The following is a 24,660-nucleotide window of genomic DNA, read 5'->3' as shown; positions in this document are numbered from 1 at the left end:
TCCGCATGTAACATTACACATGTAATACAGACACTTTTCCATGTAATATCACACATGTAATACAGACGTGTCTAAGTAATATCACACATGTAACACTGACGCTCCCGTGTAATATCACACATGTAATACAGACACTCACATATATAATACAGACACTGCCCATGTAATATCACACATGTAATATAGATGCTCCCTGTGTATTATAATACACGTTATACAGTGGTCCCTATGTAATATCACACATGTAATATAGGCAATCTTACCTTATTAACAGAGACAGTCAGGTCAGGTTCGGTTGAAGACCCCAGATGACATTGTTCTCTGTTACAAAGCAGCTGACATCCACGTAACACACAGAACATGTGCTGCCAACTCTTCTGTCCTCGTACCTATTTGGATCAACATATTACATGCGGTGCTCATGTCACGTCCTACAGCCATGTTACAGGGTATTACAGAACACCTGAGCGTGACCGAACATTAACTGACTGATTACCTGGATGTGCAGAACTCCGGACATCATATCCTGATTCATACAGTCCGGCTGTGCAGTAAGGCGGCAACACACGCTTCCATATAATGGCAGCCAACATGAACTCTCATCTGGAAGCACAACAGCCAGAACTCAACAACAAATGTTCACTTATCCTTGTCACCATGCAGATACAAGTCTATAGTGCTAAAAATATAGGAGAATGAAGTAAAGATTCATTTTATTGGTTGGAGATGGGCCGATCTCTCCACTTACAAACCCTTTGTTACTAGGGTCCCGCAATGGGGTCCGCCATAATGCCTTTTCTGTTTCAGCTGTATAACTTTTTATTACAGGACCCCCAGCAGGGACTTTATTATACATATAGATAATGAACCCGCCATAGCAGGAAAAACGCTGGGATTCTGCCACTACACTCTTTCCTCAGATAAGAACATTTTTGCAGAAGAGGAAATTGCCCACAGATTCCCTTTAAATCAAATATTGTTGTCTGCTCTGTCCCCATATCCAGAGCTGTAACATCACCACTAGCTTAATTTATTGCCATTCCAGCAGTTGTGCTAAGGATGGTACGAAGGATAAAGCCGAACACACAAAAGACTTAGAGAGCACACACAGACCCTCCAGGAAAATCAACCTTTCGAAGGTCTTGTCCCTTTCTATGCAATGACAGAAAGTTTCTTTACCAGAGCTGCTGATGGCGAGATCGTGAGTCCTGAAGCCATCCTGCACTTGGGCCAAGGTCAGCTTGGTATGGGCCAACAGTTGGAATTTAGGCCCCCTGAAATATAAGAAACAAACACAGAAACCAGACAATGTTATCAAGAAGAGACTATTATAGAACTATTTATTCCAGATCTGCACAGCAAGCGTGACCTAAACTGGAGATTGAAGAGTCATGGATGGCACTCACGGGACACTGGGAGGTGGCAGCAAGATGGGGCTCCCTCCTCCATTGCTGCCGCCCCCATCCATGGCAGCTCGTAATCTGCGCCCAGAAGATCTCCCCAACGAATTGCTCAGTCTGGTGGATAATCTTCTTGGTGTTCCAGAGAGGGAGAAATCTTCATCCACTGCGCAACTGTACAGCTGCAGACTGAGCTCAAAGCCGGGGTCCACATCGGAGCTGGAGGAAACACCAAAGGTTAATTGGCAATAACTAGATCAGATTACACCTGTGAGAAAGGACTAATGCCCTAGCAAATGTGGGCCGTAATACGAAAGGACCTCTGTTAGAGAATATACTGGCCGTGAAGGAAATATGGCCCATAATATGAAAAGAACCGGTAATAGGAAATATAGGCAATAAAATGAACGAACACTGTCATAGCAAATATGGGCCGAAATATGAAAGAATTCTGCTATAGGAAACATGGGCCATAATATAAAATACCCCGGCTATAGGAAACATGGGACATAATATAAAATACCCCGGCTATAGGAAACATGGGCCATAATATAAAATACCCCGGCTATAGGAAACATGGGACATAATATAAAATACCCCGGCTATAGGAAACATGGGACATAATATAAAATACCCCGGCTATAGGAAACATGGGTCATAATATAAAATACCCCGGCTATAGGAAACATGGGTCATAATATAAAATACCCCGGCTATAGGAAACATGGGTCATAATATAAAATACCCCGACTATAGGAAACATGGGTCATAATATAAAATACCCCGGCTATAGGAAACATGGGCCATAATATAAAATACCCCGACTATAGGAAACATGGGTCATAATATAAAATACCCCGACTATAGGAAACATGGGTCATAATATAAAATACCCCGACTATAGGAAACATGGGTCATAATATAAAATACCCCCGCTATAGGAAACATGGGCCATAATATAAAATACCCCGGCTATAGGAAACATGGGTCATAATATAAAATACCCCCGCTATAGGAAACATGGGCCATAATATAAAATACCCCGGCTATAGGAAACATGGGCCATAATATAAAATACCCCGGCTATAGGAAACATGGGTCATAATATAAAATACCCCGGCTATAGGAAACATGGGACATAATATAAAATACCCCGGCTATAGGAAACATGGGTCATAATATAAAATACCCCGGCTATAGGAAACATGGGTCATAATATAAAATACCCCGGCTATAGGAAACATGGGCCATAATATAAAATACCCCGGCTATAGGAAACATGGGTCATAATATAAAATACCCCGGCTATAGGAAACATGGGCCATAATATAAAATACCCCGGCTATAGGAAACATGGGCCATAATATAAAATACCCCGGCTATAGGAAACATGGGCCATAATATAAAATACCCCGGCTATAGGAAACATGGGACATAATATAAAATACCCCGGCTATAGGAAACATGGGACATAATATAAAATACCCCGGCTATAGGAAACATGGGACATAATATAAAATACCCCGGCTATAGGAAACATGGGACATAATATAAAATACCCCGGCTATAGGAAACATGGGACATAATATAAAATACCCCGGCTATAGGAAACATGGGTCATAATATAAAATACCCCGGCTATAGGAAACATGGGACATAATATAAAATACCCCGGCTATAGGAAACATGGGACATAATATAAAATACCCCGGCTATAGGAAACATGGGCCATAATATAAAATACCCCGGCTATAGGTAACATGGGACATAATATAAAATACCCCGGCTATAGGAAACATGGGTCATAATATAAAATACCCCGGCTATAGGAAACATGGGACATAATATAAAATACCCCGGCTATAGGAAACATGGGCCATAATATAAAATACCCCGGCTATAGGAAACATGGGACATAATATAAAATACCCCGGCTATAGGAAACATGGGACATAATATAAAATACCCCGGCTATAGGAAACATGGGTCATAATATAAAATACCCCGGCTATAGGAAACATGGGTCATAATATAAAATACCCCGGCTATAGGAAACATGGGACATAATATAAAATACCCCGGCTATAGGAAACATGGGACATAATATAAAATACCCCGGCTATAGGAAACATGGGTCATAATATAAAATACCCCGGCTATAGGAAACATGGGTGATAATATAAAATACCCCGGCTATAGGAAACATGGGCCATAATATAAAATACCCCGGCTATAGGAAACATGGGACATAATATAAAATACCCCGGCTATAGGAAACATGGGCCATAATATAAAATACCCCGGCTATAGGAAACATGGGACATAATATAAAATACCCCGGCTATAGGAAACATGGGTCATAATATAAAATACCCCGGCTATAGGAAACATGGGACATAATATAAAATACCCCGGCTATAGGAAACATGGGCCATAATATAAAATACCCCGGCTATAGGAAACATGGGACATAATATAAAATACCCCGGCTATAGGAAACATGGGTGATAATATAAAATACCCCGGCTATAGGAAACATGGGCCATAATATAAAATACCCCGGCTATAGGAAACATGGGACATAATATAAAATACCCCGGCTATAGGAAACATGGGTCATAATATAAAATACCCCGGCTATAGGAAACATGGGACATAATATAAAATACCCCGGCTATAGGAAACATGGGACATAATATAAAATACCCCGGCTATAGGAAACATGGGCCATAATATAAAATACCCCGGCTATAGGAAACATGGGACATAATATAAAATACCCCCGCTATAGGAAACATGGGACATAATATAAAATACCCCGGCTATAGGAAACATGGGACATAATATAAAATACCCCGGCTATAGGAAACATGGGCCATAATATAAAATACCCCGGCTATAGGAAACATGGGTCATAATATAAAATACCCCGGCTATAGGAAACATGGGCCATAATATAAAATACCCCGGCTATAGGAAACATGGGACATAATATAAAATACCCCGGCTATAGGAAACACGGGTCATAATATAAAATACCCCGGCTATAGGAAACATGGGACATAATATAAAATACCCCGGCTATAGGAAACATGGGCCATAATATAAAATACCCCGGCTATAGGAAACATGGGTCATAATATAAAATACCCCGGCTATAGGAAACATGGGCCATAATATAAAATACCCCGGCTATAGGAAACATGGGACATAATATAAAATACCCCGGCTATAGGAAACATGGGTCATAATATAAAATACCCCGGCTATAGGAAACATGGGCCATAATATAAAATACCCCGGCTATAGGAAACATGGGCCATAATATAAAATACCCCGGCTATAGGAAACATGGGCCATAATATAAAATACCCCGGCTATAGGAAACATGGGTCATAATATAAAATACCCCGGCTATAGGAAACATGGGTCATAATATAAAATACCCCGGCTATAGGAAACATGGGTCATAATATAAAATACCCCGGCTATAGGAAACATGGGACATAATATAAAATACCCCGGCTATAGGAAACATGGGACATAATATAAAATACCCCGGCTATAGGAAACATGGGTCATAATATAAAATACCCCGGCTATAGGAAACATGGGACATAATATAAAATACCCCGGCTATAGGAAACATGGGACATAATATAAAATACCCCGGCTATAGGAAACATGGGACATAATATAAAATACCCCGGCTATAGGAAACATGGGTCATAATATAAAATACCCCGGCTATAGGAAACATGGGTCATAATATAAAATACCCCGGCTATAGGAAACATGAGCCATAATATAAAATACCCCGGCTATAGGAAACATGGGACATAATATAAAATACCCCGGCTATAGGAAACATGGGACATAATATAAAATACCCCGGCTATAGGAAACATGGGTCATAATATAAAATACCCCGGCTATAGGAAACATGGGTCATAATATAAAATACCCCGGCTATAGGAAACATGGGACATAATATAAAATACCCCGGCTATAGGAAACATGGGTCATAATATAAAATACCCCGGCTATAGGAAACATGGGTCATAATATAAAATACCCCGGCTATAGGAAACATGGGTCATAATATAAAATACCCCGGCTATAGGAAACATGGGACATAATATAAAATACCCCGGCTATAGGAAACATGGGTCATAATATAAAATACCCCGGCTATAGGAAACATGGGACATAATATAAAATACCCCCGCTATAGGAAACATGGGACATAATATAAAATACCCCGGCTATAGGAAACATGGGTCATAATATAAAATACCCCGGCTATAGGAAACATGGGACATAGTATAAAATACCCCGGCTATAGGAAACATGGGCCATAATATAAAATACCCCGGCTATAGGAAACATGGGACATAATATAAAATACCCCGGCTATAGGAAACATGGGACATAATATAAAATACTCCGGCTATAGGAAACATGGGACATAATATAAAATACCCCGGCTATAGGAAACATGGGACATAATATAAAATACCCCGGCTATAGGAAACATGGGACATAATATAAAATACCCCGGCTATAGGAAACATGGGTCATAATATAAAATACCCCGGCTATAGGAAACATGGGACATAATATAAAATACCCCGGCTATAGGAAACATGGGACATAATATAAAATACCCCGGCTATAGGAAACATGGGCCATAATATAAAATACCCCGGCTATAGGAAACATGGGCCATAATATAAAATACCCCGGCTATAGGAAACATGGGACATAATATAAAATACCCCGGCTATAGGAAACATGGGACATAATATAAAATACCCCGGCTATAGGAAACATGGGCCATAATATAAAATACCCCGGCTATAGGAAACATGGGCCATAATATAAAATACCCCGGCTATAGGAAACATGGGCCATAATATAAAATACCCCCGCTATAGGAAACATGGGACATAATATAAAATACCCCGGCTATAGGAAACATGGACCATAATATAAAATACCCCGGCTATAGGAAACATGGGACATAATATAAAATACCCCGGCTATAGGAAACATGGGACATAATATAAAATACCCCGGCTATAGGAAACATGGGCCATAATATAAAATACCCCGGCTATAGGAAACATGGGCCATAATATAAAATACCCCCGCTATAGGAAACATGGGCCATAATATAAAATACCCCGGCTATAGGAAACATGGGACATAATATAAAATACCCCGGCTATAGGAAACATGGGACATAATATAAAATACCCCCGCTATAGGAAACATGGGCCATAATATAAAATACCCCGGCTATAGGAAACATGGGTCATAATATAAAATACCCCGGCTATAGGAAACATGGGACATAATATAAAATACCCCGGCTATAGGAAACATGGGCCATAATATAAAATACCCCGGCTATAGGAAACATGGGCCATAATATAAAATACCCCGGCTATAGGAAACATGGGTCATAATATAAAATACCCCGGCTATAGGAAACATGGGACATAATATAAAATACCCCGGCTATAGGAAACATGGGTCATAATATAAAATACCCCGGCTATAGAGAACATGGGCCATAATATAAAATACCCCGGCTATAGAGAACATGGGCCGTAATATAAAATACCCCGGCTATAGGAAACATGGGACATAATATAAAATACCCCGGCTATAGGAAACATGGGTCATAATATAAAATACCCCGGCTATAGGAAACATGGGTCATAATATAAAATACCCCGGCTATAGGAAACATGGGTCATAATATAAAATACCCCGGCTATAGGAAACATGGGTCATAATATAAAATACCCCGGCTACAGGAAACATGGGTCATAATATAAAATACCCCGGCTATAGGAAACATGGGTCATAATATAAAATACCCCGGCTATAGGAAACATGGGTCATAATATAAAATACCCCGGCTATAGGAAACATGGGTCATAATATAAAATACCCCGGCTATAGGAAACATGGGTCATAATATAAAATACCCCGGCTATAGGAAACATGGGTCATAATATAAAATACCCCGGCTATAGGAAACATGGGTCATAATATAAAATACCCCGGCTATAGGAAACATGGGTCATAATATAAAATACCCCGGCTATAGGAAACATGGGACATAATATAAAATACCCCGGCTACAGGAAACATGGGACATAATATAAAATACCCCGGCTATAGGAAACATGGGCCATAATATAAAATACCCCGGCTATAGGAAACATGGGACATAATATAAAATACCCCGGCTATAGGAAACATGGGCCATAATATAAAATACCCCGGCTATAGGAAACATGGGACATAATATAAAATACCCCGGCTATAGGAAACATGGGCCATAATATAAAATACCCCGGCTATAGGAAACATGGGTCATAATATAAAATACCCCGGCTATAGGAAACATGGGACATAATATAAAATACCCCGGCTATAGGAAACATGGGTCATAATATAAAATACTCCGGCTATAGGAAACATGGGACATAATATAAAATACCCCGGCTATAGGAAACATGGGACATAATATAAAATACCCCGGCTATAGGAAACATGGGACATAATATAAAATACCCCCGCTATAGGAAACATGGGACATAATATAAAATACCCCGGCTATAGGAAACATGGGACATAATATAAAATACCCCGGCTATAGGAAACATGGGCCATAATATAAAATACCCCGGCTATAGGAAACATGGGCCATAATATAAAATACCCCGGCTATAGGAAACATGAGCCATAATATAAAATACCCCGGCTATAGGAAACATGAGACATAATATAAAATACCCCGGCTATAGGAAACATGGGTCATAATATAAAATACCCCGGCTATAGGAAACATGGGACATAATATAAAATACCCCCGCTATAGGAAACATGGGTCATAATATAAAATACCCCGGCTATAGGAAACATGGGACATAATATAAAATACCCCGGCTATAGGAAACATGGGTCATAATATAAAATACCCCGGCTATAGGAAACATGGGTCATAATATAAAATACCCCGGCTATAGGAAACATGGGCCATAATATAAAATACCCCGGCTATAGGAAACATGGGACATAATATAAAATACCCCGGCTATAGGAAACATGGGACATAATATAAAATACCCCGGCTATAGGAAACATGGGCCATAATATAAAATACCCCGGCTATAGGAAACATGGGTCATAATATAAAATACCCCGGCTATAGGAAACATGGGACATAATATAAAATACCCCGGCTATAGGAAACATGGGCCATAATATAAAATACCCCGGCTATAGGAAACATGGGACATAATATAAAATACCCCGGCTATAGGAAACATGGGCCATAATATAAAATACCCCGGCTATAGGAAACATGGGCCATAATATAAAATACCCCCGCTATAGGAAACATGGACCATAATATAAAATACCCCGGCTATAGGAAACATGGGTCATAATATAAAATACCCCGGCTATAGGAAACATGGGACATAATATAAAATACCCCGGCTATAGGAAACATGGGTCATAATATAAAATACCCCGGCTATAGGAAACATGGGACATAATATAAAATACCCCCGCTATAGGAAACATGGGCCATAATATAAAATACCCCGGCTATAGGAAACATGGACCATAATATAAAATACCCCGGCTATAGGAAACATGGACCATAATATAAAATACCCCGGCTATAGGAAACATGGACCATAATATAAAATACCCCGGCTATAGGAAACATGGGCCATAATATAAAATACCCCGGCTATAGGAAACATGGGCCATAATATAAAATACTCCGGCTATAGGAAACATGGGCCATAATATAAAATACCCCGGCTATAGGAAACATGGGACATAATATAAAATACCCCGGCTATAGGAAACATGGGCCATAATATAAAATACCCCGGCTATAGGAAACATGGGACATAATATAAAATACCCCGGCTATAGGAAACATGGGCCATAATATAAAATACCCCGGCTATAGGAAACATGGGACATAATATAAAATACCCCGGCTATAGGAAACATGGGCCATAATATAAAATACTCCGGCTATAGGAAACATGGGTCATAATATAAAATACCCCGGCTATAGGAAACATGGGACATAATATAAAATACCCCCGCTATAGGAAACATGGGCCATAATATAAAATACTCCGGCTATAGGAAACATGGGACATAATATAAAATACCCCGGCTATAGGAAACATGGGCCATAATATAAAATACCCCGGCTATAGGAAACATGGACCATAATATAAAATACCCCGGCTATAGGAAACATGGGACATAATATAAAATACCCCGGCTATAGGAAACATGGGTCATAATATAAAATACCCCGGCTATAGGAAACATGGGACATAATATAAAATACCCCGGCTATAGGAAACATGGGACATAATATAAAATACCCCGGCTATAGGAAACATGGGACATAATATAAAATACCCCGGCTATAGGAAACATGGGCCATAATATAAAATACCCCGGCTATAGGAAACATGGGACATAATATAAAATACCCCGGCTATAGGAAACATGGGCCATAATATAAAATACCCCGGCTATAGGAAACATGGGACATAATATAAAATACCCCGGCTATAGGAAACATGGGACATAATATAAAATACCCCGGCTATAGGAAACATGGGTCATAATATAAAATACCCCGGCTATAGGAAACATGGGTCATAATATAAAATACCCCGGCTATAGGAAACATGGGACATAATATAAAATACCCCGGCTATAGGAAACATGGGACATAATATAAAATACCCCGGCTATAGGAAACATGGGTCATAATATAAAATACCCCGGCTATAGGAAACATGGGTCATAATATAAAATACCCCGGCTATAGGAAACATGGGTCATAATATAAAATACCCCGGCTATAGGAAACATGGGTCATAATATAAAATACCCCGGCTATAGGAAACATGGGCCATAATATAAAATACCCCGGCTATAGGAAACATGGGTCATAATATAAAATACCCCGGCTATAGGAAACATGGGACATAATATAAAATACCCCGGCTATAGGAAACATGGGTCATAATATAAAATACCCCGGCTATAGGAAACATGGGCCATAATATAAAATACCCCGGCTATAGGAAACATGGGACATAATATAAAATACCCCGGCTATAGGAAACATGGGACATAATATAAAATACCCCGGCTATAGGAAACATGGGTCATAGTATAAAATACCCCGGCTATAGGAAACATGGGTCATAATATAAAATACCCCGGCTATAGGAAACATGGGACATAATATAAAATACCCCGGCTATAGGAAACATGGGACATAATATAAAATACCCCGGCTATAGGAAACATGGGACATAATATAAAATACCCCGGCTATAGGAAACATGGGTCATAATATAAAATACCCCGGCTATAGGAAACATGGGTCATAATATAAAATACCCCGGCTATAGGAAACATGGGACATAATATAAAATACCCCGGCTATAGGAAACATGGGACATAATATAAAATACCCCGGCTATAGGAAACATGGGACATAATATAAAATACCCCGGCTATAGGAAACATGGGACATAATATAAAATACCCCCGCTATAGGAAACATGGGACATAATATAAAATACCCCGGCTATAGGAAACATGGGCCATAATATAAAATACCCCGGCTATAGGAAACATGGGACATAATATAAAATACCCCGGCTATAGGAAACATGGGACATAATATAAAATACTCCGGCTATAGGAAACATGGGTCATAATATAAAATACCCCGGCTATAGGAAACATGGGTCATAATATAAAATACCCCGGCTATAGGAAACATGGGACATAATATAAAATACCCCGGCTATAGGAAACATGGGACATAATATAAAATACCCCGGCTATAGGAAACATGGGTCATAATATAAAATACCCCGGCTATAGGAAACATGGGACATAATATAAAATACCCCGGCTATAGGAAACATGGGACATAATATAAAATACCCCGGCTATAGGAAACATGGGACATAATATAAAATACCCCGGCTATAGGAAACATGGGTCATAATATAAAATACCCCGGCTATAGGAAACATGGGACATAATATAAAATACCCCGGCTATAGGAAACATGGGTCATAATATAAAATACCCCGGCTATAGGAAACATGGGTCATAATATAAAATACCCCGGCTATAGAGAACATGAGCCATAATATAAAATACCCCGGCTATAGGAAACATGGGCCATAATATAAAATACCCCGGCTATAGGAAACATGGGACATAATATAAAATACCCCGGATATAGGAAACATGGGTCATAATATAAAATACCCCGGCTATAGGAAACATGGGACATAATATAAAATACCCCGGCTATAGGAAACATGGGCCATAATATAAAATACCCCCGGCTATAGGAAACATGGGCCGTAATATAAAATACCCCGGCTATAGGAAACATGGGACATAATATAAAATACCCCGGCTATAGGAAACATGGGACATAATATAAAATACCCCGGCTATAGGAAACATGGGCCATAATATAAAATACCCCGGATATAGGAAACATGGGACATAATATAAAATACCCCGGCTATAGGAAACATGGGACATAATATAAAATACCCCGGCTATAGGAAACATGGGACATAATATAAAATACCCCGGCTATAGGAAACATGGGACATAATATAAAATACCCCGGCTATAGGAAACATGGGACATAATATAAAATACTCCGGCTATAGGAAACATGGGACATAATATAAAATACCCCGGCTATAGGAAACATGGGTCATAATATAAAATACCCCGGATATAGGAAACATGGGACATAATATAAAATACTCCGGCTATAGGAAACATGGGTCATAATATAAAATACCCCGGCTATAGGAAACATGGACCATAATATAAAATACTCCGGCTATAGGAAACATGGGACATAATATAAAATACCCCGGCTATAGGAAACATGGGACATAATATAAAATACCCCGGCTATAGGAAACATGGGACATAATATAAAATACCCCGGCTATAGGAAACATGGGACATAATATAAAATACCCCGGCTATAGGAAACATGGGACATAATATAAAATACCCCGGCTATAGGAAACATGGGCCATAATATAAAATACCCCGCTATAGGAAACATGGGACATAATATAAAATACCCCGGCTATAGGAAACATGGGTCATAATATAAAATACCCCGGCTATAGGAAACATGGGTCATAATATAAAATACCCCGGCTATAGGAAACATGAGCCATAATATAAAATACCCCGGCTATAGGAAACATGGGTCATAATATAAAATACCCCGGCTATAGGAAACATGGGCCATAATATAAAATACCCCCGCTATAGGAAACATGGGACATAATATAAAATACCCCGGCTATAGGAAACATGGGCCATAATATAAAATACCCCGGCTATAGGAAACATGGGCCGTAATATAAAATACCCCGGCTATAGGAAACATGGGTCATAATATAAAATACCCCGGCTATAGGAAACATGAGCCATAATATAAAATACCCCGGCTATAGGAAACATGGGACATAATATAAAATACCCCGGCTATAGGAAACATGGGCCATAATATAAAATACCCCGGCTATAGGAAACATGGGACATAATATAAAATACCCCGGCTATAGGAAACATGGGACATAATATAAAATACCCCGGCTATAGGAAACATGGGTCATAATATAAAATACCCCGGCTATAGGAAACATGGGACATAATATAAAATACCCCGGCTATAGGAAACATGGGTCATAATATAAAATACCCCGGCTATAGGAAACATGGGACATAATATAAAATACCCCGGCTATAGGAAACATGGGTCATAATATAAAATACCCCGGCTATAGGAAACATGGGTCATAATATAAAATACCCCGGCTATAGGAAACATGAGCCATAATATAAAATACCCCGGCTATAGGAAACATGGGTCATAATATAAAATACCCCGGCTATAGGAAACATGGGACATAATATAAAATACCCCGGCTATAGGAAACATGGGACATAATATAAAATACTCCGGCTATAGGAAACATGGGACATAATATAAAATACCCCGGCTATAGGAAACATGGGACATAATATAAAATACCCCGGCTATAGGAAACATGGGCCATAATATAAAATACCCCGGATATAGGAAACATGGGACATAATATAAAATACCCCGGATATAGGAAACATGGGTCATAATATAAAATACCCCGGCTATAGGAAACATGGGCCATAATATAAAATACCCCGGATATAGGAAACATGGGACATAATATAAAATACCCCGGCTATAGGAAACATGGGCCATAATATAAAATACCCCGGCTATAGGAAACATGGGACATAATATAAAATACCCCGGCTATAGGAAACATGGGTCATAATATAAAATACCCCGGCTATAGGAAACATGGGACATAATATAAAATACCCCGGCTATAGGAAACATGGGACATAATATAAAATACCCCGGCTATAGGAAACATGGGACATAATATAAAATACCCCGGCTATAGGAAACATGGGACATAATATAAAATACCCCGGCTATAGGAAACATGGGCCATAATATAAAATACCCCGGCTATAGGAAACATGGGACATAATATAAAATACCCCGGCTATAGGAAACATGGGACATAATATAAAATACCCCGGCTATAGGAAACATGGGTCATAATATAAAATACCCCGGCTATAGGAAACATGGGTCATAATATAAAATACCCCGGCTATAGGAAACATGGGACATAATATAAAATACCCCGGCTATAGGAAACATGGGACATAATATAAAATACCCCGGATATAGGAAACATGGGACATAATATAAAATACCCCGGCTATAGGAAACATGAGACATAATATAAAATACCCCGGCTATAGGAAACATGGGACATAATATAAAATACCCCGGCTATAGGAAACATGGGCCATAATATAAAATACCCCGGCTATAGGAAACATGGGTCATAATATAAAATACCCCGGCTATAGGAAACATGGGACATAATATAAAATACCCCGGATATAGGAAACATGGGTCATAATATAAAATACCCCGGCTATAGGAAACATGGGTCATAATATAAAATACCCCGGCTATAGGAAACATGGGACATAATATAAAATACCCCGGCTATAGGAAACATGGGTCATAATATAAAATACCCCGGCTATAGGAAACATGGGACATAATATAAAATACCCCGGCTATAGGAAACATGGGCCATAATATAAAATACCCCGGCTATAGGAAACATGGGACATAATATAAAATACCCCGGCTATAGGAAACATGGGCCATAATATAAAATACCCCGGCTATAGGAAACATGGGACATAATATAAAATACCCCGGATATAGGAAACATGGGCCATAATATAAAATACCCCGGCTATAGGAAACATGGGCCATAATATAAAATACCCCGGCTATAGGAAACATGGGCCATAATATAAAATACCCCGGCTATAGGAAACATGGGACATAATATAAAATACCCCGGCTATAGGAAACATGGGACATAATATAAAATACCCCGGCTATAGGAAACATGGGACATAATATAAAATACCCCGGCTATAGGAAACATGGGCCATAATATAAAATACCCCGGCTATAGGAAACATGGGCCATAATATAAAATACCCCGGCTATAGGAAACATGGGACATAATATAAAATACCCCGGCTATAGGAAACATGGGTCATAATATAAAATACCCCGGCTATAGGAAACATGGGACATAATATAAAATACCCCGGCTATAGGAAACATGGGACATAATATAAAATACCCCGGCTATAGGAAACATGGGTCATAATATAAAATACCCCGGCTATAGGAAACATGGACCATAATATAAAATACCCCGGCTATAGGAAACATGGGACATAATATAAAATACCCCCGCTATAGGAAACATGGGACATAATATAAAATACCCCGGCTATAGGAAACATGGGACATAATATAAAATACCCCGGCTATAGGAAACATGGGCCATAATATAAAATACCCCGGCTATAGGAAACATGGGCCATAATATAAAATACCCCGGCTATAGGAAACATGGGACATAATATAAAATACCCCGGCTATAGGAAACATGGGTCATAATATAAAATACCCCGGCTATAGGAAACATGGGACATAATATAAAATACCCCGGCTATAGGAAACATGGGACATAATATAAAATACCCCGGCTATAGGAAACATGGGTCATAATATAAAATACCCCGGCTATAGGAAACATGGACCATAATATAAAATACCCCGGCTATAGGAAACATGGGACATAATATAAAATACCCCCGCTATAGGAAACATGGGCCATAATATAAAATACCCCGGCTATAGGAAACATGGGCCATAATATAAAATACCCCGGCTATAGGAAACATGGGTCATAATATAAAATACCCCGGCTATAGGAAACATGGGACATAATATAAAATACCCCGGCTATAGGAAACATGGGACATAATATAAAATACCCCGGCTATAGGAAACATGGGACATAATATAAAATACCCCGGCTATAGGAAACATGGGTCATAATATAAAATACCCCGGCTATAGGAAACATGGGCCATAATATAAAATACCCCGGCTATAGGAAACATGGGCCATAGTATAAAATACCCCGGCTATAGGAAACATGGGACATAATATAAAATACCCCGGCTATAGGAAACATGGGACATAATATAAAATACCCCGGCTATAGGAAACATGGGACATAATATAAAATACCCCGGCTATAGGAAACATGGGTCATAATATAAAATACCCCGGCTATAGGAAACATGGGTCATAATATAAAATACCCCGGCTATAGGAAACATGGGCCATAATATAAAATACCCCGGCTATAGGAAACATGGGCCATAGTATAAAATACCCCGGCTATAGGAAACATGGGACATAATATAAAATACCCCGGCTATAGGAAACATGGGACATAATATAAAATACCCCGGCTATAGAGAACATGGGCCATAATATAAAATACCCCGGCTATAGGAAACATGAGACATAATATAAAATACCCCGGCTATAGGAAACATGGGACATAGTATAAAATACCCCGGCTATAGGAAACATGGGTCATAATATAAAATACCCCGGCTATAGGAAACATGGGTCATAATATAAAATACCCCGGCTATAGAGAACATGGGCCATAATATAAAATACCCCGGCTATAGGAAACATGAGACATAATATAAAATACCCCGGCTATAGGAAACATGGGACATAGTATAAAATACCCCGGCTATAGGAAACATGGGTCATAATATAAAATACCCCGGCTATAGGAAACATGGGACATAATATAAAATACTCCGGCTATAGGAAACATGGGACATAATATAAAATACCCCGGATATAGGAAACATGGGTCATAATATAAAATACCCCGGCTATAGGAAACATGGGCCATAATATAAAATACCCCGGCTATAGGAAACATGGGACATAATATAAAATACCCCGGATATAGGAAACATGGGACATAATATAAAATACCCCGGCTATAGGAAACATGGGCCATAATATAAAATACCCCGGCTATAGGAAACATGGGACATAATATAAAATACCCCGGCTATAGGAAACATGGGACATAATATAAAATACCCCGGCTATAGGAAACATGGGTCATAATATAAAATACCCCGGCTATAGGAAACATGGGTCATAATATAAAATACCCCGGCTATAGGAAACATGGGCCATAATATAAAATACCCCGGATATAGGAAACATGGGTCATAATATAAAATACCCCGGCTATAGGAAACATGGGCCGTAATATAAAATACCCCGGCTATAGGAAACATGGGACATAATATAAAATACCCCGGCTATAGGAAACATGGGCCATAATATAAAATACTCCGGCTATAGGAAACATGGGACATAATATAAAATACCCCGGCTATAGGAAACATGGGACATAATATAAAATACCCCGGCTATAGGAAACATGGGACATAATATAAAATACCCCGGATATAGGAAACATGGGACATAATATAAAATACCCCGGCTATAGGAAACATGGGACATAATATAAAATACTCCGGCTATAGGAAACATGGGACATAATATAAAATACCCCGGCTATAGGAAACATGGACCATAATATAAAATACCCCGGCTATAGGAAACACGGGCCATAATATAAAATACCCCGGCTATAGGAAACATGGGTCATAATATAAAATACCCCGGCTATAGGAAACATGGGACATAATATAAAATACCCCGGCTATAGGAAACATGGGACATAATATAAAATACCCCGGCTATAGGAAACATGGGTCATAATATAAAATACCCCGGCTATAGGAAACATGGGACATAATATAAAATACCCCGGCTATAGGAAACATGGGACATAATATAAAATACCCCGGCTATAGGAAACATGGGTCATAATATAAAATACCCCGGCTATAGGAAACATGGGACATAATATAAAATACCCCGGCTATAGGAAACATGGGACATAATATAAAATACCCCGGCTATAGGAAACATGGGTCATAATATAAAATACCCCGGCTATAGGAAACATGGGTCATAATATAAAATACCCCGGCTATAGGAAACATGGGTCATAATATAAAATACCCCGGCTATAGGAAACATGGGCCATAATATAAAATACCCCGGCTATAGGAAACATGGGCCATAATATAAAATACCCCGGCTATAGGAAACATGGGTCATAATATAAAATACCCCGGCTATAGGAAACATGGGTCATAATATAAAATACCCCGGCTATAGGAAACATGGGTCATAATATAAAATACCCCGGCTATAGGAAACATGGGTCATAATATAAAATACTCCGGCTATAGGAAACATGGGACATAGTATAAAATACCCCGGCTATAGGAAACATGGGCCATAATATAAAATACCCCGGCTATAGGAAACATGGGTCATAATATAAAATACTCCGGCTATAGGAAACATGGGACATAGTATAAAATACCCCGGCTATAGGAAACATGGGTCATAATATAAAATACCCCGGCTATAGGAAACATGGGACATAATATAAAATACCCCGGCTATAGGAAACATGGGACATAATATAAAATACCCCGGCTATAGGAAACATGGGACATAATATAAAATACCCCGGCTATAGGAAACATGGGACATAATATAAAATACCCCGGATATAGGAAACATGGGACATAATATAAAATACTCCGGCTATAGGAAACATGGGACATAATATAAAATACCCCGGCTATAGGAAACATGGGACATAATATAAAATACCCCGGCTATAGGAAACATGGGACATAATATAAAATACCCCGGCTATAGGAAACATGGGACATAATATAAAATACCCCGGCTATAGGAAACATGGGACATAATATAAAATACCCCGGCTATAGGAAACATGGGACATAATATAAAATACCCCGGCTATAGGAAACATGGGACATAATATAAAATACCCCGGCTATAGGAAACATGGACCATAATATAAAATACCCCGGCTATAGGAAACATGGGTCATAATATAAAATACCCCGGCTATAGGAAACATGGGACATAATATAAAATACCCCGGCTATAGGAAACATGGGACATAATATAAAATACCCCGGCTATAGGAAACATGGGACATAATATAAAATACCCCGGCTATAGGAAACATGGGCCATAATATAAAATACCCCGGCTATAGGAAACATGGGCCATAATATAAAATACCCCGGCTATAGGAAACATGGGACATAATATAAAATACCCCGGCTATAGGAAACATGGGCCATAATATAAAATACCCCGGCTATAGGAAACATGGGTCATAATATAAAATACCCCGGCTATAGGAAACATGGGACATAATATAAAATACCCCGGCTATAGGAAACATGGGACATAATATAAAATACCCCGGCTATAGGAAACATGGGTCATAATATAAAATACCCCGGCTATAGGAAACATGGACCATAATATAAAATACCCCGGCTATAGGAAACATGGGACATAATATAAAATACCCCGGCTATAGGAAACATGAGCCATAATATAAAATACCCCGGCTATAGGAAACATGGGACATAATATAAAATACCCCGGCTATAGGAAACATGGGTCATAATATAAAATACCCCGGCTATAGGAAACATGGGCCATAATATAAAATACCCCGGCTATAGGAAACATGGGCCATAATATAAAATACCCCGGCTATAGGAAACATGGGACATAATATAAAATACCCCCGCTATAGGAAACATGGGCCATAATATAAAATACCCCGGCTATAGGAAACATGGGACATAATATAAAATACCCCGGCTATAGGAAACATGGGTCATAATATAAAATACCCCGGCTATAGGAAACATGGGCCATAATATAAAATACCCCGGCTATAGGAAACATGGGTCATAATATAAAATACTCCGGCTATAGGAAACATGGGACATAATATAAAATACCCCGGCTATAGGAAACATGGGTCATAATATAAAATACCCCGGCTATAGGAAACATGGACCATAATATAAAATACCCCGGCTATAGGAAACATGGGTCATAATATAAAATACCCCGGCTATAGGAAACATGGGACATAATATAAAATACCCCGGCTATAGGAAACATGGACCATAATATAAAATACCCCGGCTATAGGAAACATGGGTCATAATATAAAATACCCCGGCTATAGGAAACATGGGCCATAATATAAAATACCCCGGCTATAGGAAACATGGGTCATAATATAAAATACCCCGGCTATAGGTAACACGGGCCGTGATATGGAGTTCATCGTGACGCAGATACTCACAAGACAATGGCGTTATGGAAGAAGATGTCGGTGGACGTCCGATCCACGAAGACCATCTCAGTGTCGTAAACCTCTCCCCGGATCTGCAGGGCGCAGAACACGGCGCAGCGATGGAGCTCTGCGATACAGGGGACAGGGGTAACAACGAAGAGTACAGAAGAGACATTTATATTCAGAAAGTATGTGAACCTCTGCAGGTCTATGGGATCTATCTGAATTCTCAGGGACTTTTGGGGACTGCTTGGCTCCAGTGTCACTACCTGGACGAACAAGGACTCCGTAAGACATTCCAGGCCCGTAGATTAGGAGGATACACTGAGGACACGTGGGCCGGGCCTTCGGTGGACTGTGTCTTGGCCAATGTTTGGTAATTTATCTACAGATTATAACCTTGGAGCCTCCAGATCATCAATCATTGACCGCTCCTCTCCGGACACTTGGAGGCAGACGTTGGCCTAACTACAAATGAATGGACCATAATAAACCTATTAGGAGTTTATGAGGAACAAGGACAAAGTCCAAATACTATACAGTAAATCTATGGGCCAGATGATTACCAGAGGGGTTCACATACTTTCTGCTTAGAAATTTTATAATCCAGATAAACAAGGTCTCCATTAGAAGTGATGACTCGCGGCTCAGGAGGTGGAATGAGGGGGTCTGGATTGTACATAACTAGAAATAGAAGGTAATAATATAAAGGCCAAGGCTGGGGTGCCACTCACCCAATATTGCACTGTGCACCCAAATATACATGGAATTGTGTGCCTATATTTAGTGGGCGTGTGGTATGTTGTGAGCATGCTGTATGTATGTATGTATGTATGTATGTATGTATGTTGTGAGCAAGCTTTCAGGCATGTAGTGAGCATGCTCTATGTATGAATGTATGTATGTAAGTTGTGAGCAAGCTTTCAGGCATGTAGTGAGCATGCTCTATGTATGTATGTATGTTGTGAGCAAGCTTTCATGGATGTAGTGAGCATGCTCTATGTATGTATGTATGTATGTATGTATGTTGTGAGCAAGCTTTCATGGATGTAGTGAGCGTATCCTACGTCTGTATGTTATGAGCATGGCTTTATACATGTAATAAGTGTGTTTATGTGTGTGTAAGTTATGTGCATGCTTTCATGCATGTCATCTGCGTGTTTTATGTATGTATGCTGTGAGTATGCCCGGTAAAAAAAGGTGTAACTTACACTTGCGCCTTATGCTGTTTTTTCGTGGTCACATTATGGCTCCATTTCAGCGTCCATAGAAAAGTCGCATGACCTGGAGCAGGGACACCCCAAACTGAACTTGCATCACTCTAGGGTTCTAAACTATTGGGTGATCACTCCAGTTCAGTAGACCCACAGAAAAACCGGGTGACACGGGCGTAAAACAAGAAGATGCAGCCATATCACGGCTTCTAATGATAGCGTCACTCTGTAAAGACACGCCCCAAACCACACCCCAAAACCCGGCCAGGGGGTCCCCACCCGTCATCCGCAGTCCCTGGTGACCAGAAGAATAAACACTGAATATATTCACCTCCTTTATTCTTAAAATATTCACTGTCTTTCCACATCAGAGGGATCCGGAGATCTGAGAAAAGAGACGCCGAAATGTAAAAGCTATCGACCAGCAAAACAGGAACAACAACACCCCAGACACCCCCCGCTCATCTATAACACCCCAGACACCCCTCTCCGCTCATCTATAACACCCCAGACACCCCCCTCCGCTCATCTATAACACCCCAGAGACACCCCCCGCTCATCTATAACACCCCAGACACCCCCCTCCGCTCATCTATAACACCCCAGACACCCCTCTCCGCTCATCTATAACACCCCAGAGACACCCCCCGCTCATCTATAACACCCCAGACACCCCCCTCCGCTCATCTATAACACCCCAGACACCCCCCTCCGCTCATCTATAACACCCCAGACAACCCCCGCTTATCTATAATACCCCAGAGACACACCCTGCTCATCTATAATACCCCAGACACCCACGCTCATCTATAATACCCCAGACACCCCCCCCCGCTCATCTATAACACCCCAGAGACACACCCCGCTCATCTATAACACCCCAGACACCCCCCTCCGCTCATCTATAATACCCCAGACACACCCCGCTCATCTATAACACCCCAGAGACACACCCTGCTCATCTATAATACCCCAGACACCCACGCTCATCTATAATACCCCAGACACCCCCCCCGCTCATCTATAACACCCCAGAGACACACCCCGCTCATCTATAACACCCCAGACACCCCCCTCCGCTCATCTATAATACCCCAGACACACCCCGCTCATCTATAACACCCCAGAGACACACCCTGCTCATCTATAATACCCCAGAGACACACCCTGCTCATCTATAATACCCCAGAGACACACCCTGCTGATCTATAATACCCCAGACACACACCCCGCTCATCTATAATACTCCAGACACACCCCCTGCTCATCTATAATACCCCAGACACACACCCTGCTCATCTATAACACCCCAGACACACACCCCGCTCATCTATAATACTCCAGACACACCCCCTGCTCATCTATAATACCCCATACACCCACCCTGCTCATCTATAACACCCCAGACACACCCCCTCGCTCATCTATAATACCCCAGACACAACCCCCGCTCATCTATAACACCCCAGAGACACACCCCCGCTCATCTATAACACCCCAGACACCCCCCCCGCTCATCTATAACACCCCAGACACCCCCCGCTCATCTATAACACCCCAGACACCCCCCCCGCTCATCTATAATACCCCAGACACACACCCTGCTCATCTATAATACCCCAGACACCCTCCGCTCATCTATAACAACCCAGACACCCCCCGCTCATCTATAATACCTCAGACACCACCCCGCTCATCTATAATACCCCAGACACCCCCCGCTCATCTATAACACCCCAGACACCCCCCGCTCATCTATAACACCCCAGACACCCCCGCTCATCTATAATACCCCATACACCCACCCTGCTCATCTATAACACCCCAGACACACCCCCTCGCTCATCTATAATACCCCAGACACAACCCCCGCTCATCTATAACACCCCAGAGACACACCCCCGCTCATCTATAACACCCCAGACACCCCCCCGCTCATCTATAACACCCCAGACACCCCCCGCTCATCTATAACACCCCAGACACCCCCCCGCTCATCTATAATACCCCAGACACACACCCTGCTCATCTATAATACCCCAGACACCCTCCGCTCATCTATAACAACCCAGACACCCCCCGCTCATCTATAATACCTCAGACACCACCCCGCTCATCTATAATACCCCAGACACCCCCCGCTCATCTATAATACCCCAGACAACCCCCGCTCATCTATAACACCCCAGACACCCCCGCTCATCTATAATACCCCAGACACCCCCCGCTCATCTATAATACCCCAGACAACCCCCGCTCATCTATAACACCCCAGACACCCCCGCTCATCTATAATACCCCAGACACACCCCCCGCTCATCTATAATACCCCAGACACCCCCGCTCATCTATAATACTCCAGACACCCCCCGCTTATCTATAATACCCCAGACACCCCCCGCTCATCTATAACACCCCAGACACACACCCTGCTCATCTATAATACCCCAGACACACACCACGCTCATCTATAATACCCCAGAGACACACCACGCTCATCTATAATACCCCAGACACACACCCCGCTCATCTATAACACCCCAGACACACACCACGCTCATCTATAATACCCCAGACACACACCACGCTCATCTATAACACCCCATACACCCCCCGCTCATCTATAACACCCCATACACCCCCCGCTCATCTATAGTACCCCAGACACCCCCCGCTCATCTATAACACCCCAGAAACACACCCTGCTCATCTATAACACCCCAGACACCCCCCGCTAATCTATAATACTCTAGACATATATCCTGTTCAGACATATACTCCGCTTATCTATATTACACGAGACACATAACACAAGAATCTATATCAACTGACACACCACTGGCATTTCTACCCCAGATCCGCAGCCATTCATCTATCATTAGACCCACCTATAACAATTCAGAGTCACCTACCTGAGATGGACAATTTTCCTTTGCAAGGGAGACGTTCATCCACACAGCCCCCATCTAAAGGCCTGGAAAATACATCGAACAGTGAGGAGTTTCATGTGTAAAGCAAAAAAAAAATATAGACTAATTATCATTGAGTAACGATCTAAGCAAACGCCTCTCACTGTATACAGATTACTGACTGTCCTGCCACCACCTTATGATACGGAGGTGC

General features: G+C 40.7%; 1 protein-coding gene across 5 annotated transcripts in view; it reads right to left on the bottom strand.

The window, feature by feature from the left end:
- RTKN (rhotekin) overlaps positions 1 to 24,660 on the bottom strand; it is a 105,942-nt gene that overhangs the window by 19,703 nt on the left and 61,579 nt on the right. For all 5 annotated transcript variants that reach the window (XM_075855309.1, XM_075855287.1, XM_075855302.1 and 2 more), the window contains 7 exons: positions 24,450 to 24,511; positions 21,869 to 21,922; positions 20,333 to 20,450; positions 1,407 to 1,619; positions 1,180 to 1,274; positions 497 to 603; positions 264 to 389 (listed from right to left, as the gene is read on the bottom strand). In XM_075855309.1, coding sequence (XP_075711424.1) covers positions 264 to 389; positions 497 to 603; positions 1,180 to 1,274; positions 1,407 to 1,619; positions 20,333 to 20,450; positions 21,869 to 21,922; positions 24,450 to 24,511 — 775 coding nt within the window. The remainder of the gene's footprint in view (positions 1 to 263; positions 390 to 496; positions 604 to 1,179; positions 1,275 to 1,406; positions 1,620 to 20,332; positions 20,451 to 21,868; positions 21,923 to 24,449; positions 24,512 to 24,660) is intronic.

Source organism: Rhinoderma darwinii, chromosome 1, assembly GCF_050947455.1.
Source record: "Rhinoderma darwinii isolate aRhiDar2 chromosome 1, aRhiDar2.hap1, whole genome shotgun sequence".
In the NCBI taxonomy this organism is placed as follows: domain Eukaryota; kingdom Metazoa; phylum Chordata; class Amphibia; order Anura; family Rhinodermatidae; genus Rhinoderma; species Rhinoderma darwinii.
Note: the sequence above shows the minus strand (reverse complement) of the source record. Positions and strands in the feature narration are given on the sequence as shown.